This window comes from Pleuronectes platessa, chromosome 5 (assembly GCF_947347685.1).
Source record: "Pleuronectes platessa chromosome 5, fPlePla1.1, whole genome shotgun sequence".
NCBI lineage: Eukaryota > Metazoa > Chordata > Actinopteri > Pleuronectiformes > Pleuronectidae > Pleuronectes > Pleuronectes platessa.
In genome coordinates, this window is record NC_070630.1 from 17998162 (window position 1) to 18012340 (window position 14179).

The 14179-nt window shown below is 40.4% G+C and overlaps 1 protein-coding gene across 1 annotated transcript; it reads left to right on the top strand.

The window, feature by feature from the left end:
* The first annotated feature begins 10512 nt into the window (after positions 1-10512).
* LOC128439972 (nuclear factor 7, brain) lies at positions 10513-12538 on the top strand. Its single transcript, XM_053422512.1, has 2 exons — positions 10513-10898; positions 10989-12538. The coding sequence occupies exon 2, from the start codon at positions 11006-11008 to the stop codon at positions 12386-12388; it is 1383 nt and encodes a 460-aa protein (XP_053278487.1). The 5' UTR covers positions 10513-10898; positions 10989-11005; the 3' UTR covers positions 12389-12538.
* Positions 12539-14179: the final 1641 nt, after the last annotated feature.

Genomic DNA, 14179 nt, shown 5'->3' on the forward strand with positions numbered 1-14179 from the left:
CGTAATATTGTGTTGACAACATGTTACATTTCCTCCAGTGTGCTCAAAAAATCTAATAATGTAGTTTTAACATAAGAATTTCCACATCCGCAAAATCCTCTTTTAACAACCTTTCTTTATGATATGTGTAACTCAAAGAATAATGTTGTATATTTGACTGGCGTATTGCTAACACACTTTTATTTTCGATTTCATCCCATTTTCAAAGCGTCTTTTTCCCCCTCATATTGTATCTGTGTTGTTCTTTTCTTTCTCCTCTTCTTTTCTTGCCCTTCTGCTGAACTTGGATCTCAGTTTTGCTTACAGTTATGTTCTGCGTGTCCTCTGGAAAGTGTGCCACTCTGCCAACACATTCCCATCACACAGTCTCTCCAGTGTCCATCGCTCTCACACACATCACTACGCCCCCTTCTCTTGTTCCCTCTCTCCACCATCCCTCACCCTCTCTCACCCAGCTGCCCCTCTGGCAGCAGCCTGGTTTTTCTTCAGCGGTACCTGCTTCTGGCTTTTGTTGTGTCAAAGTGTTGCCAGCTGTCTCCTCTCTCTCCAGGCCACTGGCTAACTATTCTTTGTGTCCATCCTCGTTGTCCCTCTTCCTCTTGCTGTCTTTCTCTCTGTTTTCTTTCCCAGTCACCTTCAATCTGCTCTTCTCTCTCTCTGCTTTCTCTCATCTCCTGTCCTAGACTCCTGTTAGATTTTATCCTGTCATTGGTTTGTCCTTCATCCGTTCCCCTCCTCTTCATCCTGTCACCACTAAACAACAAAGATGTATAGCTCAAACACAAGTACACGGTAATAATGAAAGACTACAGCCTATAAATATGTGGTGTGTGCATAGAGGTGTACTTTTAAGTCGTTTATTGGTTTTTCTTGTCGTGAAAAAGTCGGGAAATAACACTTTACAGATTTAAAAGGTCAAGATTGACATTTGATTTGAGATAAATAGACTTTTTGGAACAAAAGCATGATTCCATCAGTTTTATTGCCACTATATCACAGTGGAACCAATAAACACCTTTGGCTCAAAAGCAAAAGATGAATGCAGGGGCCTCTTCTACCTGATTAAATCCAAGGCCCGTCATAGCCTCGGTCTGCACGGCTGCTCTGATGCCGTAATATCGTTCGTCAAACTAGTAGCCTGGTATCCGCACATCCATCTTGTAGATGGCAGATTGTGAAAAAAATCATTTCTCAAGCCATGTAGGTTGTTTTGGCAGCAAGGAAAGGTCAATTATATGGAAACATTCAGAAATGTCAGAAATGTTCACGCACAGTTTCACGCTTGTCATTGTCGTAATCTGATATCTGTCTTTCATAAAAGGGATCATGCACCGTAACCGTAGAAACATGTCAAATCTAATTGGCACATGTGGCTACAGAGTGAAGCGTAACCCTCCCCCCCTTAAATCACTATCGTGGATGTTAAAAGAATTCACGTCTGCATTTCATCGATCTTTGTGAAAGGTGGTGATCAAATTTAAAACAAACAAAGAAATGGTCCAACAAATGAATCAGGAACTTCAAGTATCATTTCCCTCCGTTCCTTAAATATGATCCTTTGTACAGTATTATAGTGCATTCATGTAGTTTACAATTGTCTTTTGGTCGCGATAGGCTGAGCTAATTTAGAGGAGATCAGTGATTCAGTGAGCATGAAACCTGAACTGTAAAATAACTGTAATCTTAGCTGACAGCCTCCACTGATTCAGGATTTCTGGCTTTCTATTGCTCTCTCCACTCTTTGAATCAACCAGTGGGATTGATTGTATCTTCTGCACTCTGCTGCATCCCACTGTGCTGTTAAGACTCTATTTCAGCCATAGGGTAGACTGAGCTTGAATAGAAAGCTTTTTGTCCCTTGAAATCACATTTTATTGATCCCTAAGGGAGGAAATTGAATTGTTACAGCAGTGAAGATTCCTGTCAGAACTTATCAGTCCCAGGTCAAATTGAAACCATCTTGTTAATAGAAGACAGTAATACCCTGTCCCGATTCCTCCTTAAACCCTAACATTTGGTCAAGCCGGAACTTCCCGAATGTTTTACGAAGCAAATTGAGATGGCAACCACTGCCGATAAAATGCTCATATATGTAAGTATGAAATCTTGCAAATTAACCACAAATCTTTTTTTAAACACAGGGGAAATCTTAGTTTATCCAGTAGCCGCTGAAAATGTTGTGCTGTGACCAGCGTTTCAGGAAAAACGCTATTCAAGCCGTCAAATCAAGCATGTAAACAGTCTGAGTGAGAGTAATAAGTAATATTCTTTACTACTGTGTACACTCTATGAATAAAACCTTCCCCGTTCATCTTATACCTTTTCAGGTCAGGGCAGAGTTATCTATGGACTGGGCTAACGTTACATTACAAATAAATGACGTAAACACGCTGAGTATTGATCAATAAATCCATCGGTCCCATCGGTCCTGCAGTTGTCAAATGTGTGTCACTGTTATAATGTTGGTTGGGCACTGATGACGTAGCAAGTGGTGTCCCAATTCCTAGGGGAAGCTTTTCTTGCCCTCTCCCTTGTGGCTCCATTTGGAGGGGGACACAAAATTAATTTCATATCAAGGGCTAGGGCCAAGGTAAAGGACGGTGACAGGTCCTAGGAGATCTACTACGAATGTTAGTCTTAGTAGAGTACGGTGGGACTGATGCTGTGATCACACAGACGATAATGCTATCAGAATGCAAAAACAGGCAAAAAGTTGACTGCAAAATTATCTCACTTCTTCCCCCAGCGGTATCCTTTTTTGGCTGTGTAGTGGAAGGGGATGGACGACCAACATATTTTCAAATTTGTAAAAATGGCGGCCAAGGAAGAACGAGTTAGCCCTCAGCTGTTTCAGCAGATGACAATCATGGTCACATGCTGCGATCATCATTTTGGACAATACTGCTTGGTCTGCACCCTGGCTGTTCCTCTCTTGTGTGTGTGTGTGTGTGTGTGTGTGTGTGTGTGTGTGTGTGTGTGTGTGTGTGTGTGTGTGTGTGTGTGTGTGTGTGTGAGTATGAATAAGAACTCTGATTGCATGTCTGGTGTGAGTGACAGTGATTGGCATGGCAATGTGGGCGTGAGCGTAGTTTCTCCTCTGCAGGTCCCTGGAACACCCGCGGCTGATTCTCACTAATCACCTGAAGCAGTTTAAGAACACTGGTCTTCCCTCCACTCATCTGCAGATTATACAGGTTTACTAACGAGTAGTCTCTCTCTGTTTTTTGTATCCTGTTCTCCTTTTGTTTGCTGCTCGCTGACATCCTGTGTCTTTGCCTGCCTCAGGTAACCACCTGCCTGAAACCTGCCATCTTTCTGTAATGCTGTTGCCTGCCAGATCATTGTTTTTTCGCCGACCTGTTTGTGGGCGTACCCGCTTAGTTAATTTACCTGGTTCGAGTTCTTGGCCAGTTGACAGCTGAATCTTCAACAAGCGCACACTGACAACAAGCTATGTAGGTCAAGGCACTTGGCATGGCTCGGCGTACAACAGTTATCAAACCGGAATCCAGTTCTAAACCTTGTGTTTGGTTCCAGCCTCTGTGCAGTTTGAAACTATTTAAACACTACGCCATGAGTATACTATACACTGTTCACAATTTTGTTTACTGACTGAATCATCCTATTTGACTCAGCATGATTTTCAGTATGAATTCAAAAAAACTGCTTGTGCTCAATAAATTCTTACAACTGGAAGATATCTGCTTATAACGCAATGATTTAATTACCATAATTAACTCTGACACTTCTTCACTTACTCTGCACTCACTCATTTACCCATGCATCATCATTTTATTCAACTAAGTCACAGCTACAGACAACATCGTGTTTCACAACTTACAGAATCACTGAACCAAGACGTAAAGGGTAAACACTAGATTTACATCATATTATGGGGCATCCCTATGATTAAATACTGGTGCAATCCTCATCTAAAACATTTTTAATATCAACCTGTATATCTTCTTCTCTTCACCTTACAGATGTCTAATGAGAAACAGGCTCTACTCAATATGCAGCACTAATCACAGATACAATGTTATTACAAAGTAGTAAGAATGGGCTGTAAGGTAGAAACAGGTAATGACCTGGGAACTTGGCTGACAACGATCAAACCAGAGATGGAGGCAAACCAGAAGAGAGTCCAGAGTTACAAAGCAGAGGGGGTTTGAAAGGAATTTTCAAGGAATGTTCCATTGAGTTCAGGGAAGTATGGTGCTGCTGATGAGTTGGCATATTACATTACATGTCATTTAGCTGACGCTTTTTGTCCAGAGCGACTTACATTTTTAGTACACTCAACATTTATGAGGGGCCATTTAGGGGTTCAGTATCTTGCAAAGGACACTTCGGCGTGCAGATGGGGAAGAGTGTCGGGTTTGAACTGGCAACCTTCATGTTGGAGAACGCCCACCTTACCAACTAGGCCACACTGCCGAAGTGTCCTTTGCAAGATACTGAACCCCTAAATGGCCTCTCATAAATGTTGAGTGTACTAATTGTAAGTTGCTTTGGACAAAAGCGTCGGCCAAATGATGTAATAATAATAATAAACATTTGGTGCAAACCATTCTAAAGCCAATGACTTTGAAACAGCAGACATTTTGAGTGTCAATATTCAACCTGATGTTAGCCTAATGGTTCCATTGCAAAAGTATTTTCAAAACAAAGCATATGGAAATGCAGTCACAATGTAAATATAACAGAATAACCCAGTACGCCTTACAGTGCTAGTTCAAAGAAAAATGAAATTCACTCATTATTAACTCACCACTATGCTATGATATTCATGGATAAACAGTGTTACAGTAGAATCCAATACAACTGAGGATCAGTATAATTTTTTTTTTACACAACATGCCTCCATACTGCTCCTATGGTGTCATCCAGGTGTCCAGAAGCCCCAACATTCATATTGGACTTGAAACAGTGTCATTTCTGGTTTCAGTGAACTATCCCTTTAAGCACAGGCTCATTACCTCATAACTACCATTTATGTATTAAGTCCTTTGAGAAACAAATCCAGCAGTGAAGACACACTGAATACAGATTATTATTACATTTCATTTCACTGGCGGTTTATCCAACGCGATAAGTGAATTCAACCATGAGGGTACAACCCCAGAACAACAAGAATCAAGAAAATACAATTTCTTCAAAAAAGCTAAACTACAAAGTGCTATAAGTAAGTGCCCTTTAAGTGTTACTAAATTGTTAGTTTTAAAATGTTATTCAAGGTATTGTCGGAAGAGTAGTGTTTTGAGTTTGCGGCGGAAGATGTGTAAGATCAGGTAGTTAAAAATACACAAACATGTGACTAATGAAACAAACTGACAGGAGTGTGAAAACATAGAGTTATTCCCATCATATGAAAACCTAGAGCACACATGTACTTTAATAACATCTTCCTGTTTGAATTTAATAAAGCACTTCTGGATGAACAGTTGTGAAGTTGCCATGGTAACGTCTTCTTATAGTCTTCTGTGACAAGATGACAATTGTTTTCTGACCCAATCGTGGGCTATTAATACTCTGCCATTACTGCAGCATCATGAATAATGGTAAGGAGATAAAAGCCATCTACAGTGTCATGATGATGAAGAGATCAATTCTGTGAAAACAATGACGGCAACAGTCACATGTGTCATTTCAGTTGTTGCTGTGCCCGTTCTTAACCTTCCTGTTTGGAATGGGCTGTTTTCTTGTCCTGTGTTAATGATCTGGAGCTACTTCAGAATTATTAAATGTTGTTATTGTTGTGTCCAGAGTTCTGTAACCACGGTATAAACAGTCTATGGTGGAGAGTGAAGCTAGAGAACTTGCGATGCGATCTTCCTACCTGGTTCATTTGCAAAATGGGGTTTATATATATATATTTGTATGTTTGAATTATTCATTTAATTGGTGTTATTTGTTATTTCAGAAGCTGTGCTTAATTAAATTTCAAAATCACAAACACAGTATGTACGTTACAGGAAGTCACTCTGTATTTAAATGCTGAGTCTGATTCCAACACGAAGTTTAACTTGTATTAATGAGCACATGTTTTCTTCCAATCAAGACTATTAATATATTAATATATGTTTATATTTCATCAAAAACATCCCGCTGTATCCATGAAGTTTCCTGCAAGCTTCCAGCAAATGTTAGTATTTGACATATGTCCCCTGTTTTACTGCAAACATACGACAACACTGAAAAGTTCACTGGAAGTTTAGCTCAAAAGAAATCTGCAGTCGTTTCAGTTTCAGCAATTTATGCCAGGAGCTGAATTATTAAGGTCTCTCATTGCCTTTCCACTTCCTCTCCTCTCCTCTCCTCTCCTCTTGTTCTTGCCAACCATTACTCTCTGTTGAGCAACCTGACTAACAAACCGCTGCAGCCCTCGAACACACACACTGCACACACACACACACACACTCTGAAGAAGAGAAGTGGCTCACCCAGATTCAGCGCTTCAATGAGTCACGTTGGGAAATAAATATATGCAAGGAGTGTGTGCAAAAAGAGAGAGGAGGACTGTGTGTGGATATATGGTGCATCTATATGTATGTGTGTGTGTGTGTGTGTGTGTGTGTGTGTGTGTGTGTGTGTGTGTGTGTGTGTGTGTGTCTGGCATCTCCTACTGTAATTTGGCTGCTGAATGAAGAGTTGGAAAAAACAAACATGAATCCAGCGTTTCCCAAACTCCTGCCTCTCTATCCAAATGTCCCTTTCTCCCTTTTGTCTTTCATTATTTCGGTTTTTGTTTTTTATCGATGCAGGTGCACTTTGATTTCACAATAACCGTCAACTTGACTGACAGGCTATAGAGGATGTAGCCAATGTAGCCACTTATCCACGGATGTTTCACAACACGACTCCTGCTGCAGGGATGAAAAGGAAGGAGACTCAGTATGAGTCATAAAAAATGATTTTGAAGAGAGAAGAAAACAATTTGAACAAAACGTTAAACTTCAAGAACAATTACACTGAAAATCGGCACACAGTAACAACTTTTCAAAATGCGAACTGAATTCCGCAGAGATCATGTGTTTGTGTTCACAGCACCTTGACACCATCTTCAGCTCCTATCACCACAAACTCTCCTGATATCTTCGTCTGTGTTTTCTATGTGTGTGGCTTTGCTTTTTCACCAACAGATATTTGATTTTCTTTTATTTTCTTTTACTTTTCTTTTTTTTTCGTTTTTTTCCCTTTTTGCATCTGTCGCTTGTCAGAAGCGTCATCAACCCCCACTCGCTCACGGTGAATCCAGCGGGGGGGGATCTTCAGCTGTGTTCTCACATTTGATTCGACACTCCATGGATTTTTTTTAACCACACATGCACCTCCTCCGGTGAAGGTGTGTAGAATTTCTGGAGTTCAAGTGCATGTCTAAATTCAACTAGAGGGATGAATTTATTTCAAGAGATAGTGCAAGAGTTTCTACAACACTTTAAAAATCCTGCAGTCGCAGCACTACATTTAAGGAGACCAAAGCGGTACTAGGCTCAGGGTTGTGTTGTTAAGTTTCTTTGTTTCTGCAAGAGGGTGGGGCCAGTCAGTCACTCAGGTCCCATCTGAGACTTCCTCACTATATAAATCTGTTCATTTGATAATAAAATGTTCTATTTTAATTTCAACATCAAATTAAATGAACATAATTAAACATTATTTTGTCTTTGAGTTCACTTAAACAAACCAATTATAAACATCAGAACAAAACGTTCAGGCATATAATTTGAAGGTTGCAGCTAAACTTGATTAATTGACTTTGGAAAAACTATTATTTAATATTTCTTATTTAATAATTTGTTATACATTTCAAAAATGTCAATTTTTTTTCTCCCTTTTACTTAAATGCATGTATTTGTGATATTTTCCATCTATTAACCTTTTAAATGTGGATGTATGTATATTTCTTAAATATATATATATTTATGACATTGTCAAAGCCTGAATCGACTACTGTGTGATAATTCTGTAAATTAAGGTTTTGTCCTGTCCTTTCATCAACCCTATTTATTATTTATCCTCTTCTTACTTCAGCACAGCCTTCTATTTTTTTTATCTTTCCTGTTTCTTCATCTAATAAACTCCCTCTTTGTTCTCAGAACTTTGTTTCTTTTCTTTATCTCTTTCCCTTCTCTCCGTCATTCTGTCTCTTTTTATTGTCCACTCCTGTTTTCTCTTTCCCTTCGCCCCCTGTAGCTAAATCTAAATGCCAGTGTGCATTTGTGTACTTGTGTGGTTTGTGTACTCACATCCAGGGTGTGACCTTGTTCAACCAACCGTATCAGAGCTCTGCTTTATGTTCCCAAAGGTGTATGTCTGTGTGTGTGTGTGTTTGTCTGTGTGTGTGTCCATGCTAATGTGCAGCATTTGTTCTTGTTCATTCAAGCATATCACCACTTGTAATTTTACAGGTGTATATGCATGTGCACTGCAATCTGTCGAGATATAAGCTTTAACTCAAACCAATTTGGGCTGTAAGTGCAATAAAATCACACCAGTAACATGTTCTAAGAATAAAACATAAAAAAACATACAAAGAATTAAAGCATTTCTACATTGACAGAGCCCATGATTATTTGAAGCAGCCAAATTTGCTTGTTTTGAGAGTAAGCATTCTTACATTTACTTAACCTTGCCTTATATACATATTGGCATCTTTGCAGTGTGGAATCAGATTGCCTGAATTGCATCATCAATATTATCTTATTAAAAAATAGCATTCAATTAATAGTACAAGTCAATATTTATTTCTGTTCAGATGCCAAGTAGAAACATTTTGTGTAATGTTTTCCTTGTGTAAAGTACTAAAAATGTGTTTGTGTGTGTGTGATTATGTGCGTGTATGTTTGTGTGTGTGTGTGTGTGTGTGTGTCTGTCACCTGCAGGGGCAGTCTATTCAATTTTCCAGGTGTGGGAGAAGGGCAGGTCACCAGTCAGACATTGTTTAGTCAACACACACCATGCTGATACATGCTGCCTTCAAAAGGGTGTGTGTGAACGCCCCCCTCTTGTGGCGTTCAGGACCTCGGACCTGTGAATTTTTGGAAAGCCGATGAGTTGTGACATGTTTGCTGATGTTTTCAGAGATGGTGGAGGCCAAGGAAGTTCACTATTTGGTTCGTGACAAGTTAATATATTGTCTAATTTTAGTTGTAGACCTTAAACTTTAAAAAAAAATGTTTTATGTGTTCTCAAGACCCACTGGACACACACACACACACACACGCACACAAATGTCAATAGTCATTGAATCCACCATTGGTTTTTTTTCAGCATTAGAAAAATCATCAATGGATTCATTATTTACCATCATTGATGTAAATGCCACGGCTCTGCTGTGAGTTTCATCGTATAGAAGTTACCTGTGTTTGTATGAAAAATTAACCCATCGTGTAAGAAACCTTTTAATTAGCCACAGTTGGATTAATGCCAATTATCTACTGGAAATGGATAATTACCACAGCCTGAGTGGGTGGCTGGAGTTAGAGTGGGTTGCTTGTGTATAATACTTCAATGGGACAAATGGGCCTTAAAACCTTCTCGTTGTGAGCAGCTTCAGCTCTGTGGTTAAGCAACAGCGATAACAGTGAGACGAGCTGGTGGCATCAATCTGTAGACCAGTCTCATTTCAGTTCAGCCTTCGCCATCATGAGTTGAGACACAGCAGAAGAGTCCTGCACATAGATGCACTGTGCGAATGTGCATGTGTGTGAATGGGCGAATGGCAAAACTGTACTGTAGAGACATTTGAGTTGTCAGTAAGACTAGACAAGTTCTATAGATAATCTCTATAAAGACAGACCATTTAATGCAATAATGTCATATTATTAGGGCCCGAGCACTGACAGGCACTGACAGACGTGAGGCCCTATTGAAATTGTAAGGATTATGATTATTATTCAGGCAAATGAATTGGCGTTTTGAGGGCTTTAACATGCTCAAATTCTTACCAAAATTTGCAGAAAGTTAGAAAGTGGTGAAATCTACGTATTCTGGAGGAATTTTTAATGGGCGTCGCAAAATGGCTCAACGGTGCCCCCCGAGACCCTTGTTCACATTGACCGATCTTCACAAAAATCGATACACATGTGTATTAAGACCAGACGAACAAACAGTCTTAGGACAATTGGAAAAATACAACAGGAAGCCTGCTATTTTTCATTTAGTGGCCATTTTGGCAAGGGCTTTCATCGGATCAACTTAAAATGAAGATGAGTGTCATCACAACAAGATGGAGATCTAAACCTTTTAAAATTATATATTAAATATGTTTCTGACATTTATTGAATGCCCAAAGTCACACCATATAATGCTGTCACACTTAAGGTATAATAATCACAACGAAATGTAAAATCATTTGATGATGTCATACTTTTTACTGCACTCACACACAAATTAATAAGCAATCTTGAGCCTGTTTGAATTTATAAAACCCTCTTTTCATTTTCTGAACTTGTGTCCATTGTTTGGACTTTGCTTCTGTCTCTTTAATAAGTCTTCAGGTCTGCAGTTACGTTACAGACTCCCCCCCCCTGCCCTTGCAATTTTACTTTCACTTTCTACAAGAACTACGTCTGAGTTTTTAAACCTCAGCAGATAAAGATCATATTCAAGCAGCTATTTTACAACCAAGTCTTTTGTCTGTGTGAGCTTGTTGCTGCCAAATTACTTTTGACATGTTATCAAATCCAAGGCTTGAATTATGTTTTACACTCGTGTCCTGACACACCTGAGCAACCAGGAAGCATCTGTTTCTCCCTGAAGAGACGCAGGCTGAAAACCAGATGATCACATTCACCTTCCAAACCAAACTAAACCAAACTAGACCAAACGTCCTGAGTGAGTCCAGCTACAGGAGAGAAGAGTCAAACTACAACCTGCCGACGCTCCACACACTGAACGTAAGTTTTTAACAAACACCTCGACTCAGAGGGGAAGTCAACCTCAGTGAAGATCGTGGAGCTGTGACTGACTGACTTGTTTGTTTTCAGCTTCACCTGGAGACTCAATGGCTTCCAGATTAGAAGAGGATCTCTGCTGTGCCGTCTGCCGTGATGTCTTCAGAGATCCTGTCCTTCTGTCATGTAGCCACAGCTTCTGTAAAGTCTGTCTGAAGAGCTGGTGGAAAAACAAAGAAGTAAAAGAGTGTCCACTTTGTAAGAGAAGATCTTCAAGGTCAGAACCACCTGTTAGCTTGGTGTTAAAGAACCTTTGTGAGGCCTTCTTACAGGAGAGAGATAAGAGTCCTTCACATGCTTTCTGCGATCTGCACTCAGAGAAACTCAGTCTCTTCTGTCTGGACCATCAGCAGCCAGTGTGTCTCGTCTGCAGAGATTCGGAAAAACACACCGACCACAGATTCAGACCCATCAATGAAGCTGCAGAACAACCCAAGAAGCAGCTTCTGGAAACTCTGGAGCCCTTGAAGAAGAAGTTAAAGTGTTTTGAACGTATTAAAGTAGAGTTTGAACAAACAGCAGAACACATTAAAGTCCAGGCCGGACGCACAGGGACGCAGATCAAGGAGCAGTTTAGAAAGCTTCATCGGTTTCTGGAGGAGGAAGAGGAGGCCAGGATGGCTGCACTGAGGGAGGAAGAGAAGCAGAAGAGTCGGATGATGAAGGACAAGATTGAGTCTCTGAGCAGAGACATAATGGCTCTTTCAGACACAATCAGAGCCACAGAGGACGAGCTGAGAGCTGGAGACGCCTCGTTTCTGATCAACTACAAGGCTACATTGGAACGAGTCCAGCAGCGCCCCCTGCTGGATGATCCACAGCTGGCCTCAGGAGCTCTGATAGACAAGGCCAAACATCTGGGCAACCTGAGCTTCAACATCTGGAACAAGATGAAGGACGTGGTCTCCTTCAGTCCTGTGGTTCTGGACCCAAACTCTGCTCATCCAGTACTCGTCCTGTCTGAAGATCTGACCAGTTTGAGAGGAGGAGAGAAACAGAATCTTCCTGACAATCCAGAGAGGTTTGATCATTTCTTCTCAGTCCTGGGATCTGAGGGTTTTAACTCAGGGACTCACAGCTGGGACATCCTGGTTGGAGACAGTATTTACTGGTTACTGGGTGTAAGAGCAGAGCCTGTCCAGAGGAAGGGAGACATACTGTCTGGATCATGGGGAGTATGGTTCTATGAAGGTGAATACTCAGCATGGTCACCATCAGAATCATGTTGTCTCTCTTTGCAGAAGATCCAGAGGATCAGAGTGAAACTGGACTGGAACATAGGAGAACTGTCATTCTCTGATCTTGATACTAACAAACACATTCACACCTTCACAGACACTTTCACTCAGAAGATGTTTCCATTCTTTCACATTCGAGATACCTTGAAGCTGTTACCTGTGAATGTCTCTGTGACGCTGGATCATAGCAGTTAGAGTATTTTTAATCATGTTTATTTCTTAGACAAATCTGCTGAATTTAAATGTTAAACTCGTTATTCTAAAGCTTTGTTTATTTTTCCTTTTACTTCTCACTCCTTTTTATTTCTCCTGTCGACTTTTCCACGTGTGTAAAAATATTAAATCTTTGTTTTTTTTTTTCCTTTCATTGAAAATGTTTTCTATCATTTAGATTTTGTGTGGATCCATGAAGTCGAACAAACTGATGAAGATCCACATAAAACACATTTATCAATGACAGCTGATCATTGTTCACATTTAACAAACTTTATTGAAACTCACACGAGACATGATTCATGTTTAATCACATAAAGTCTGATCAAATATGAAATAATCCAACATGTTTGTTTGATGTGATGAAGCCAAAATGAGTCTGTCTGTAAAAGTGTTTATTCTACAGCAGCCTAGTGATGTGATTTTAATATTGTGATAAAAATAATAAAACCTATGAAACAGAAACAGAGTTTTGACCTTTTTTAAGTTGAGATGTAAATATTAAGCTAAAATGATTGTTAGTGTAAAAGTGTTTTTATTCATTCCTCAAAAACAAACAACAGAGGTTTAGTTCAGCTTCAACATTTAAATTCCTCCTGAATGCTGAAGATGCATCGACTCCTGTTTGTGACCAACATAATAAAATATGTTCTGGTTCATGTTCTGCTTCATGTTGAACCGTCTCCTGCTGCTGTGACACACACACGTTCAGTAGTAAAGTGTCTGCAGCCATCTTGTTTCTGACCCCTCCGTCCTCATGGGGCCGTCCCCAGTGTGTGACTGCACATCGATCTACTGACTGAATGTTTCATCAACGTGTTCCAACACAGACGCAGATTCACAGTAGAAATGTGTTGCATCCCAAACGCAGCAGCACAGAATACTTCGTTTATCCTAAATATGAGAAGAGCCGGTCTGGTCTAATTCAAGTATTTACTAAAAAGCAATGATAAGGTATGAAAGTTACAGCAAAACAATGGGCACCCAACACACTACCCGGCCCTCTAACGGCATCGGGCAGTCACGAGTCACACCAAACAGCCAGCGTCTGTAATATTTTATAACAGTAGGTAGAACCGGATTGGTCAATAACGAGGGGAAGTCTTCCTTGGTTCTTCCTCGATAGTGCGCAGTCCTAGTCCACCCTCTTGACATTCTAAAAGGGATATGACCAGCAGCAGCTCCCAATCTCACTCCTCCTCTGATAGTGGCTAGTCAAACTGTTCCCTTCTTGACCAGCCTTGACACAGCTGACGCAAGACAAACTGTCTTTCCTTCAGAACTTATCAGCTGCTTGAACTCTGTGTGATGTCGAATGAAGCTAAGGGAGTTTATGCTTTAATATAAAAACTTAGAAATGAGAACAAGTTAAAGATTCATGATTAACACCAAGCAGCAACAGTTATTAAAAGTCCTTTGTGTAAGGCCATATATCTGCCCCAAACTGCTCCTGCCCCCATTCTCCTTTCTTTATTGTTTAGAGCTCAGTCAGACACAGAGAGAAGCAAACATTTTTAAATCCCAACTATCCCTCCTTTCACACCATTGTGAACCACTTCCTGGGGTCATACATGTATCCCAACCTCCATCCCATCCAATGCAAACCCGTCACCATCATCATCATCATCACCATCTTCATCGTCGTCATCAGCATCAACTTCAGCATCAGCTTCAGCATCAGCATCAGCCTCAGCATCAGCATCAGCATCAGCATCACCCAAATAAGCATCTGAACGGCTGGGGGATGAGGCATGTTTTCCTTCGTCAGAGCCG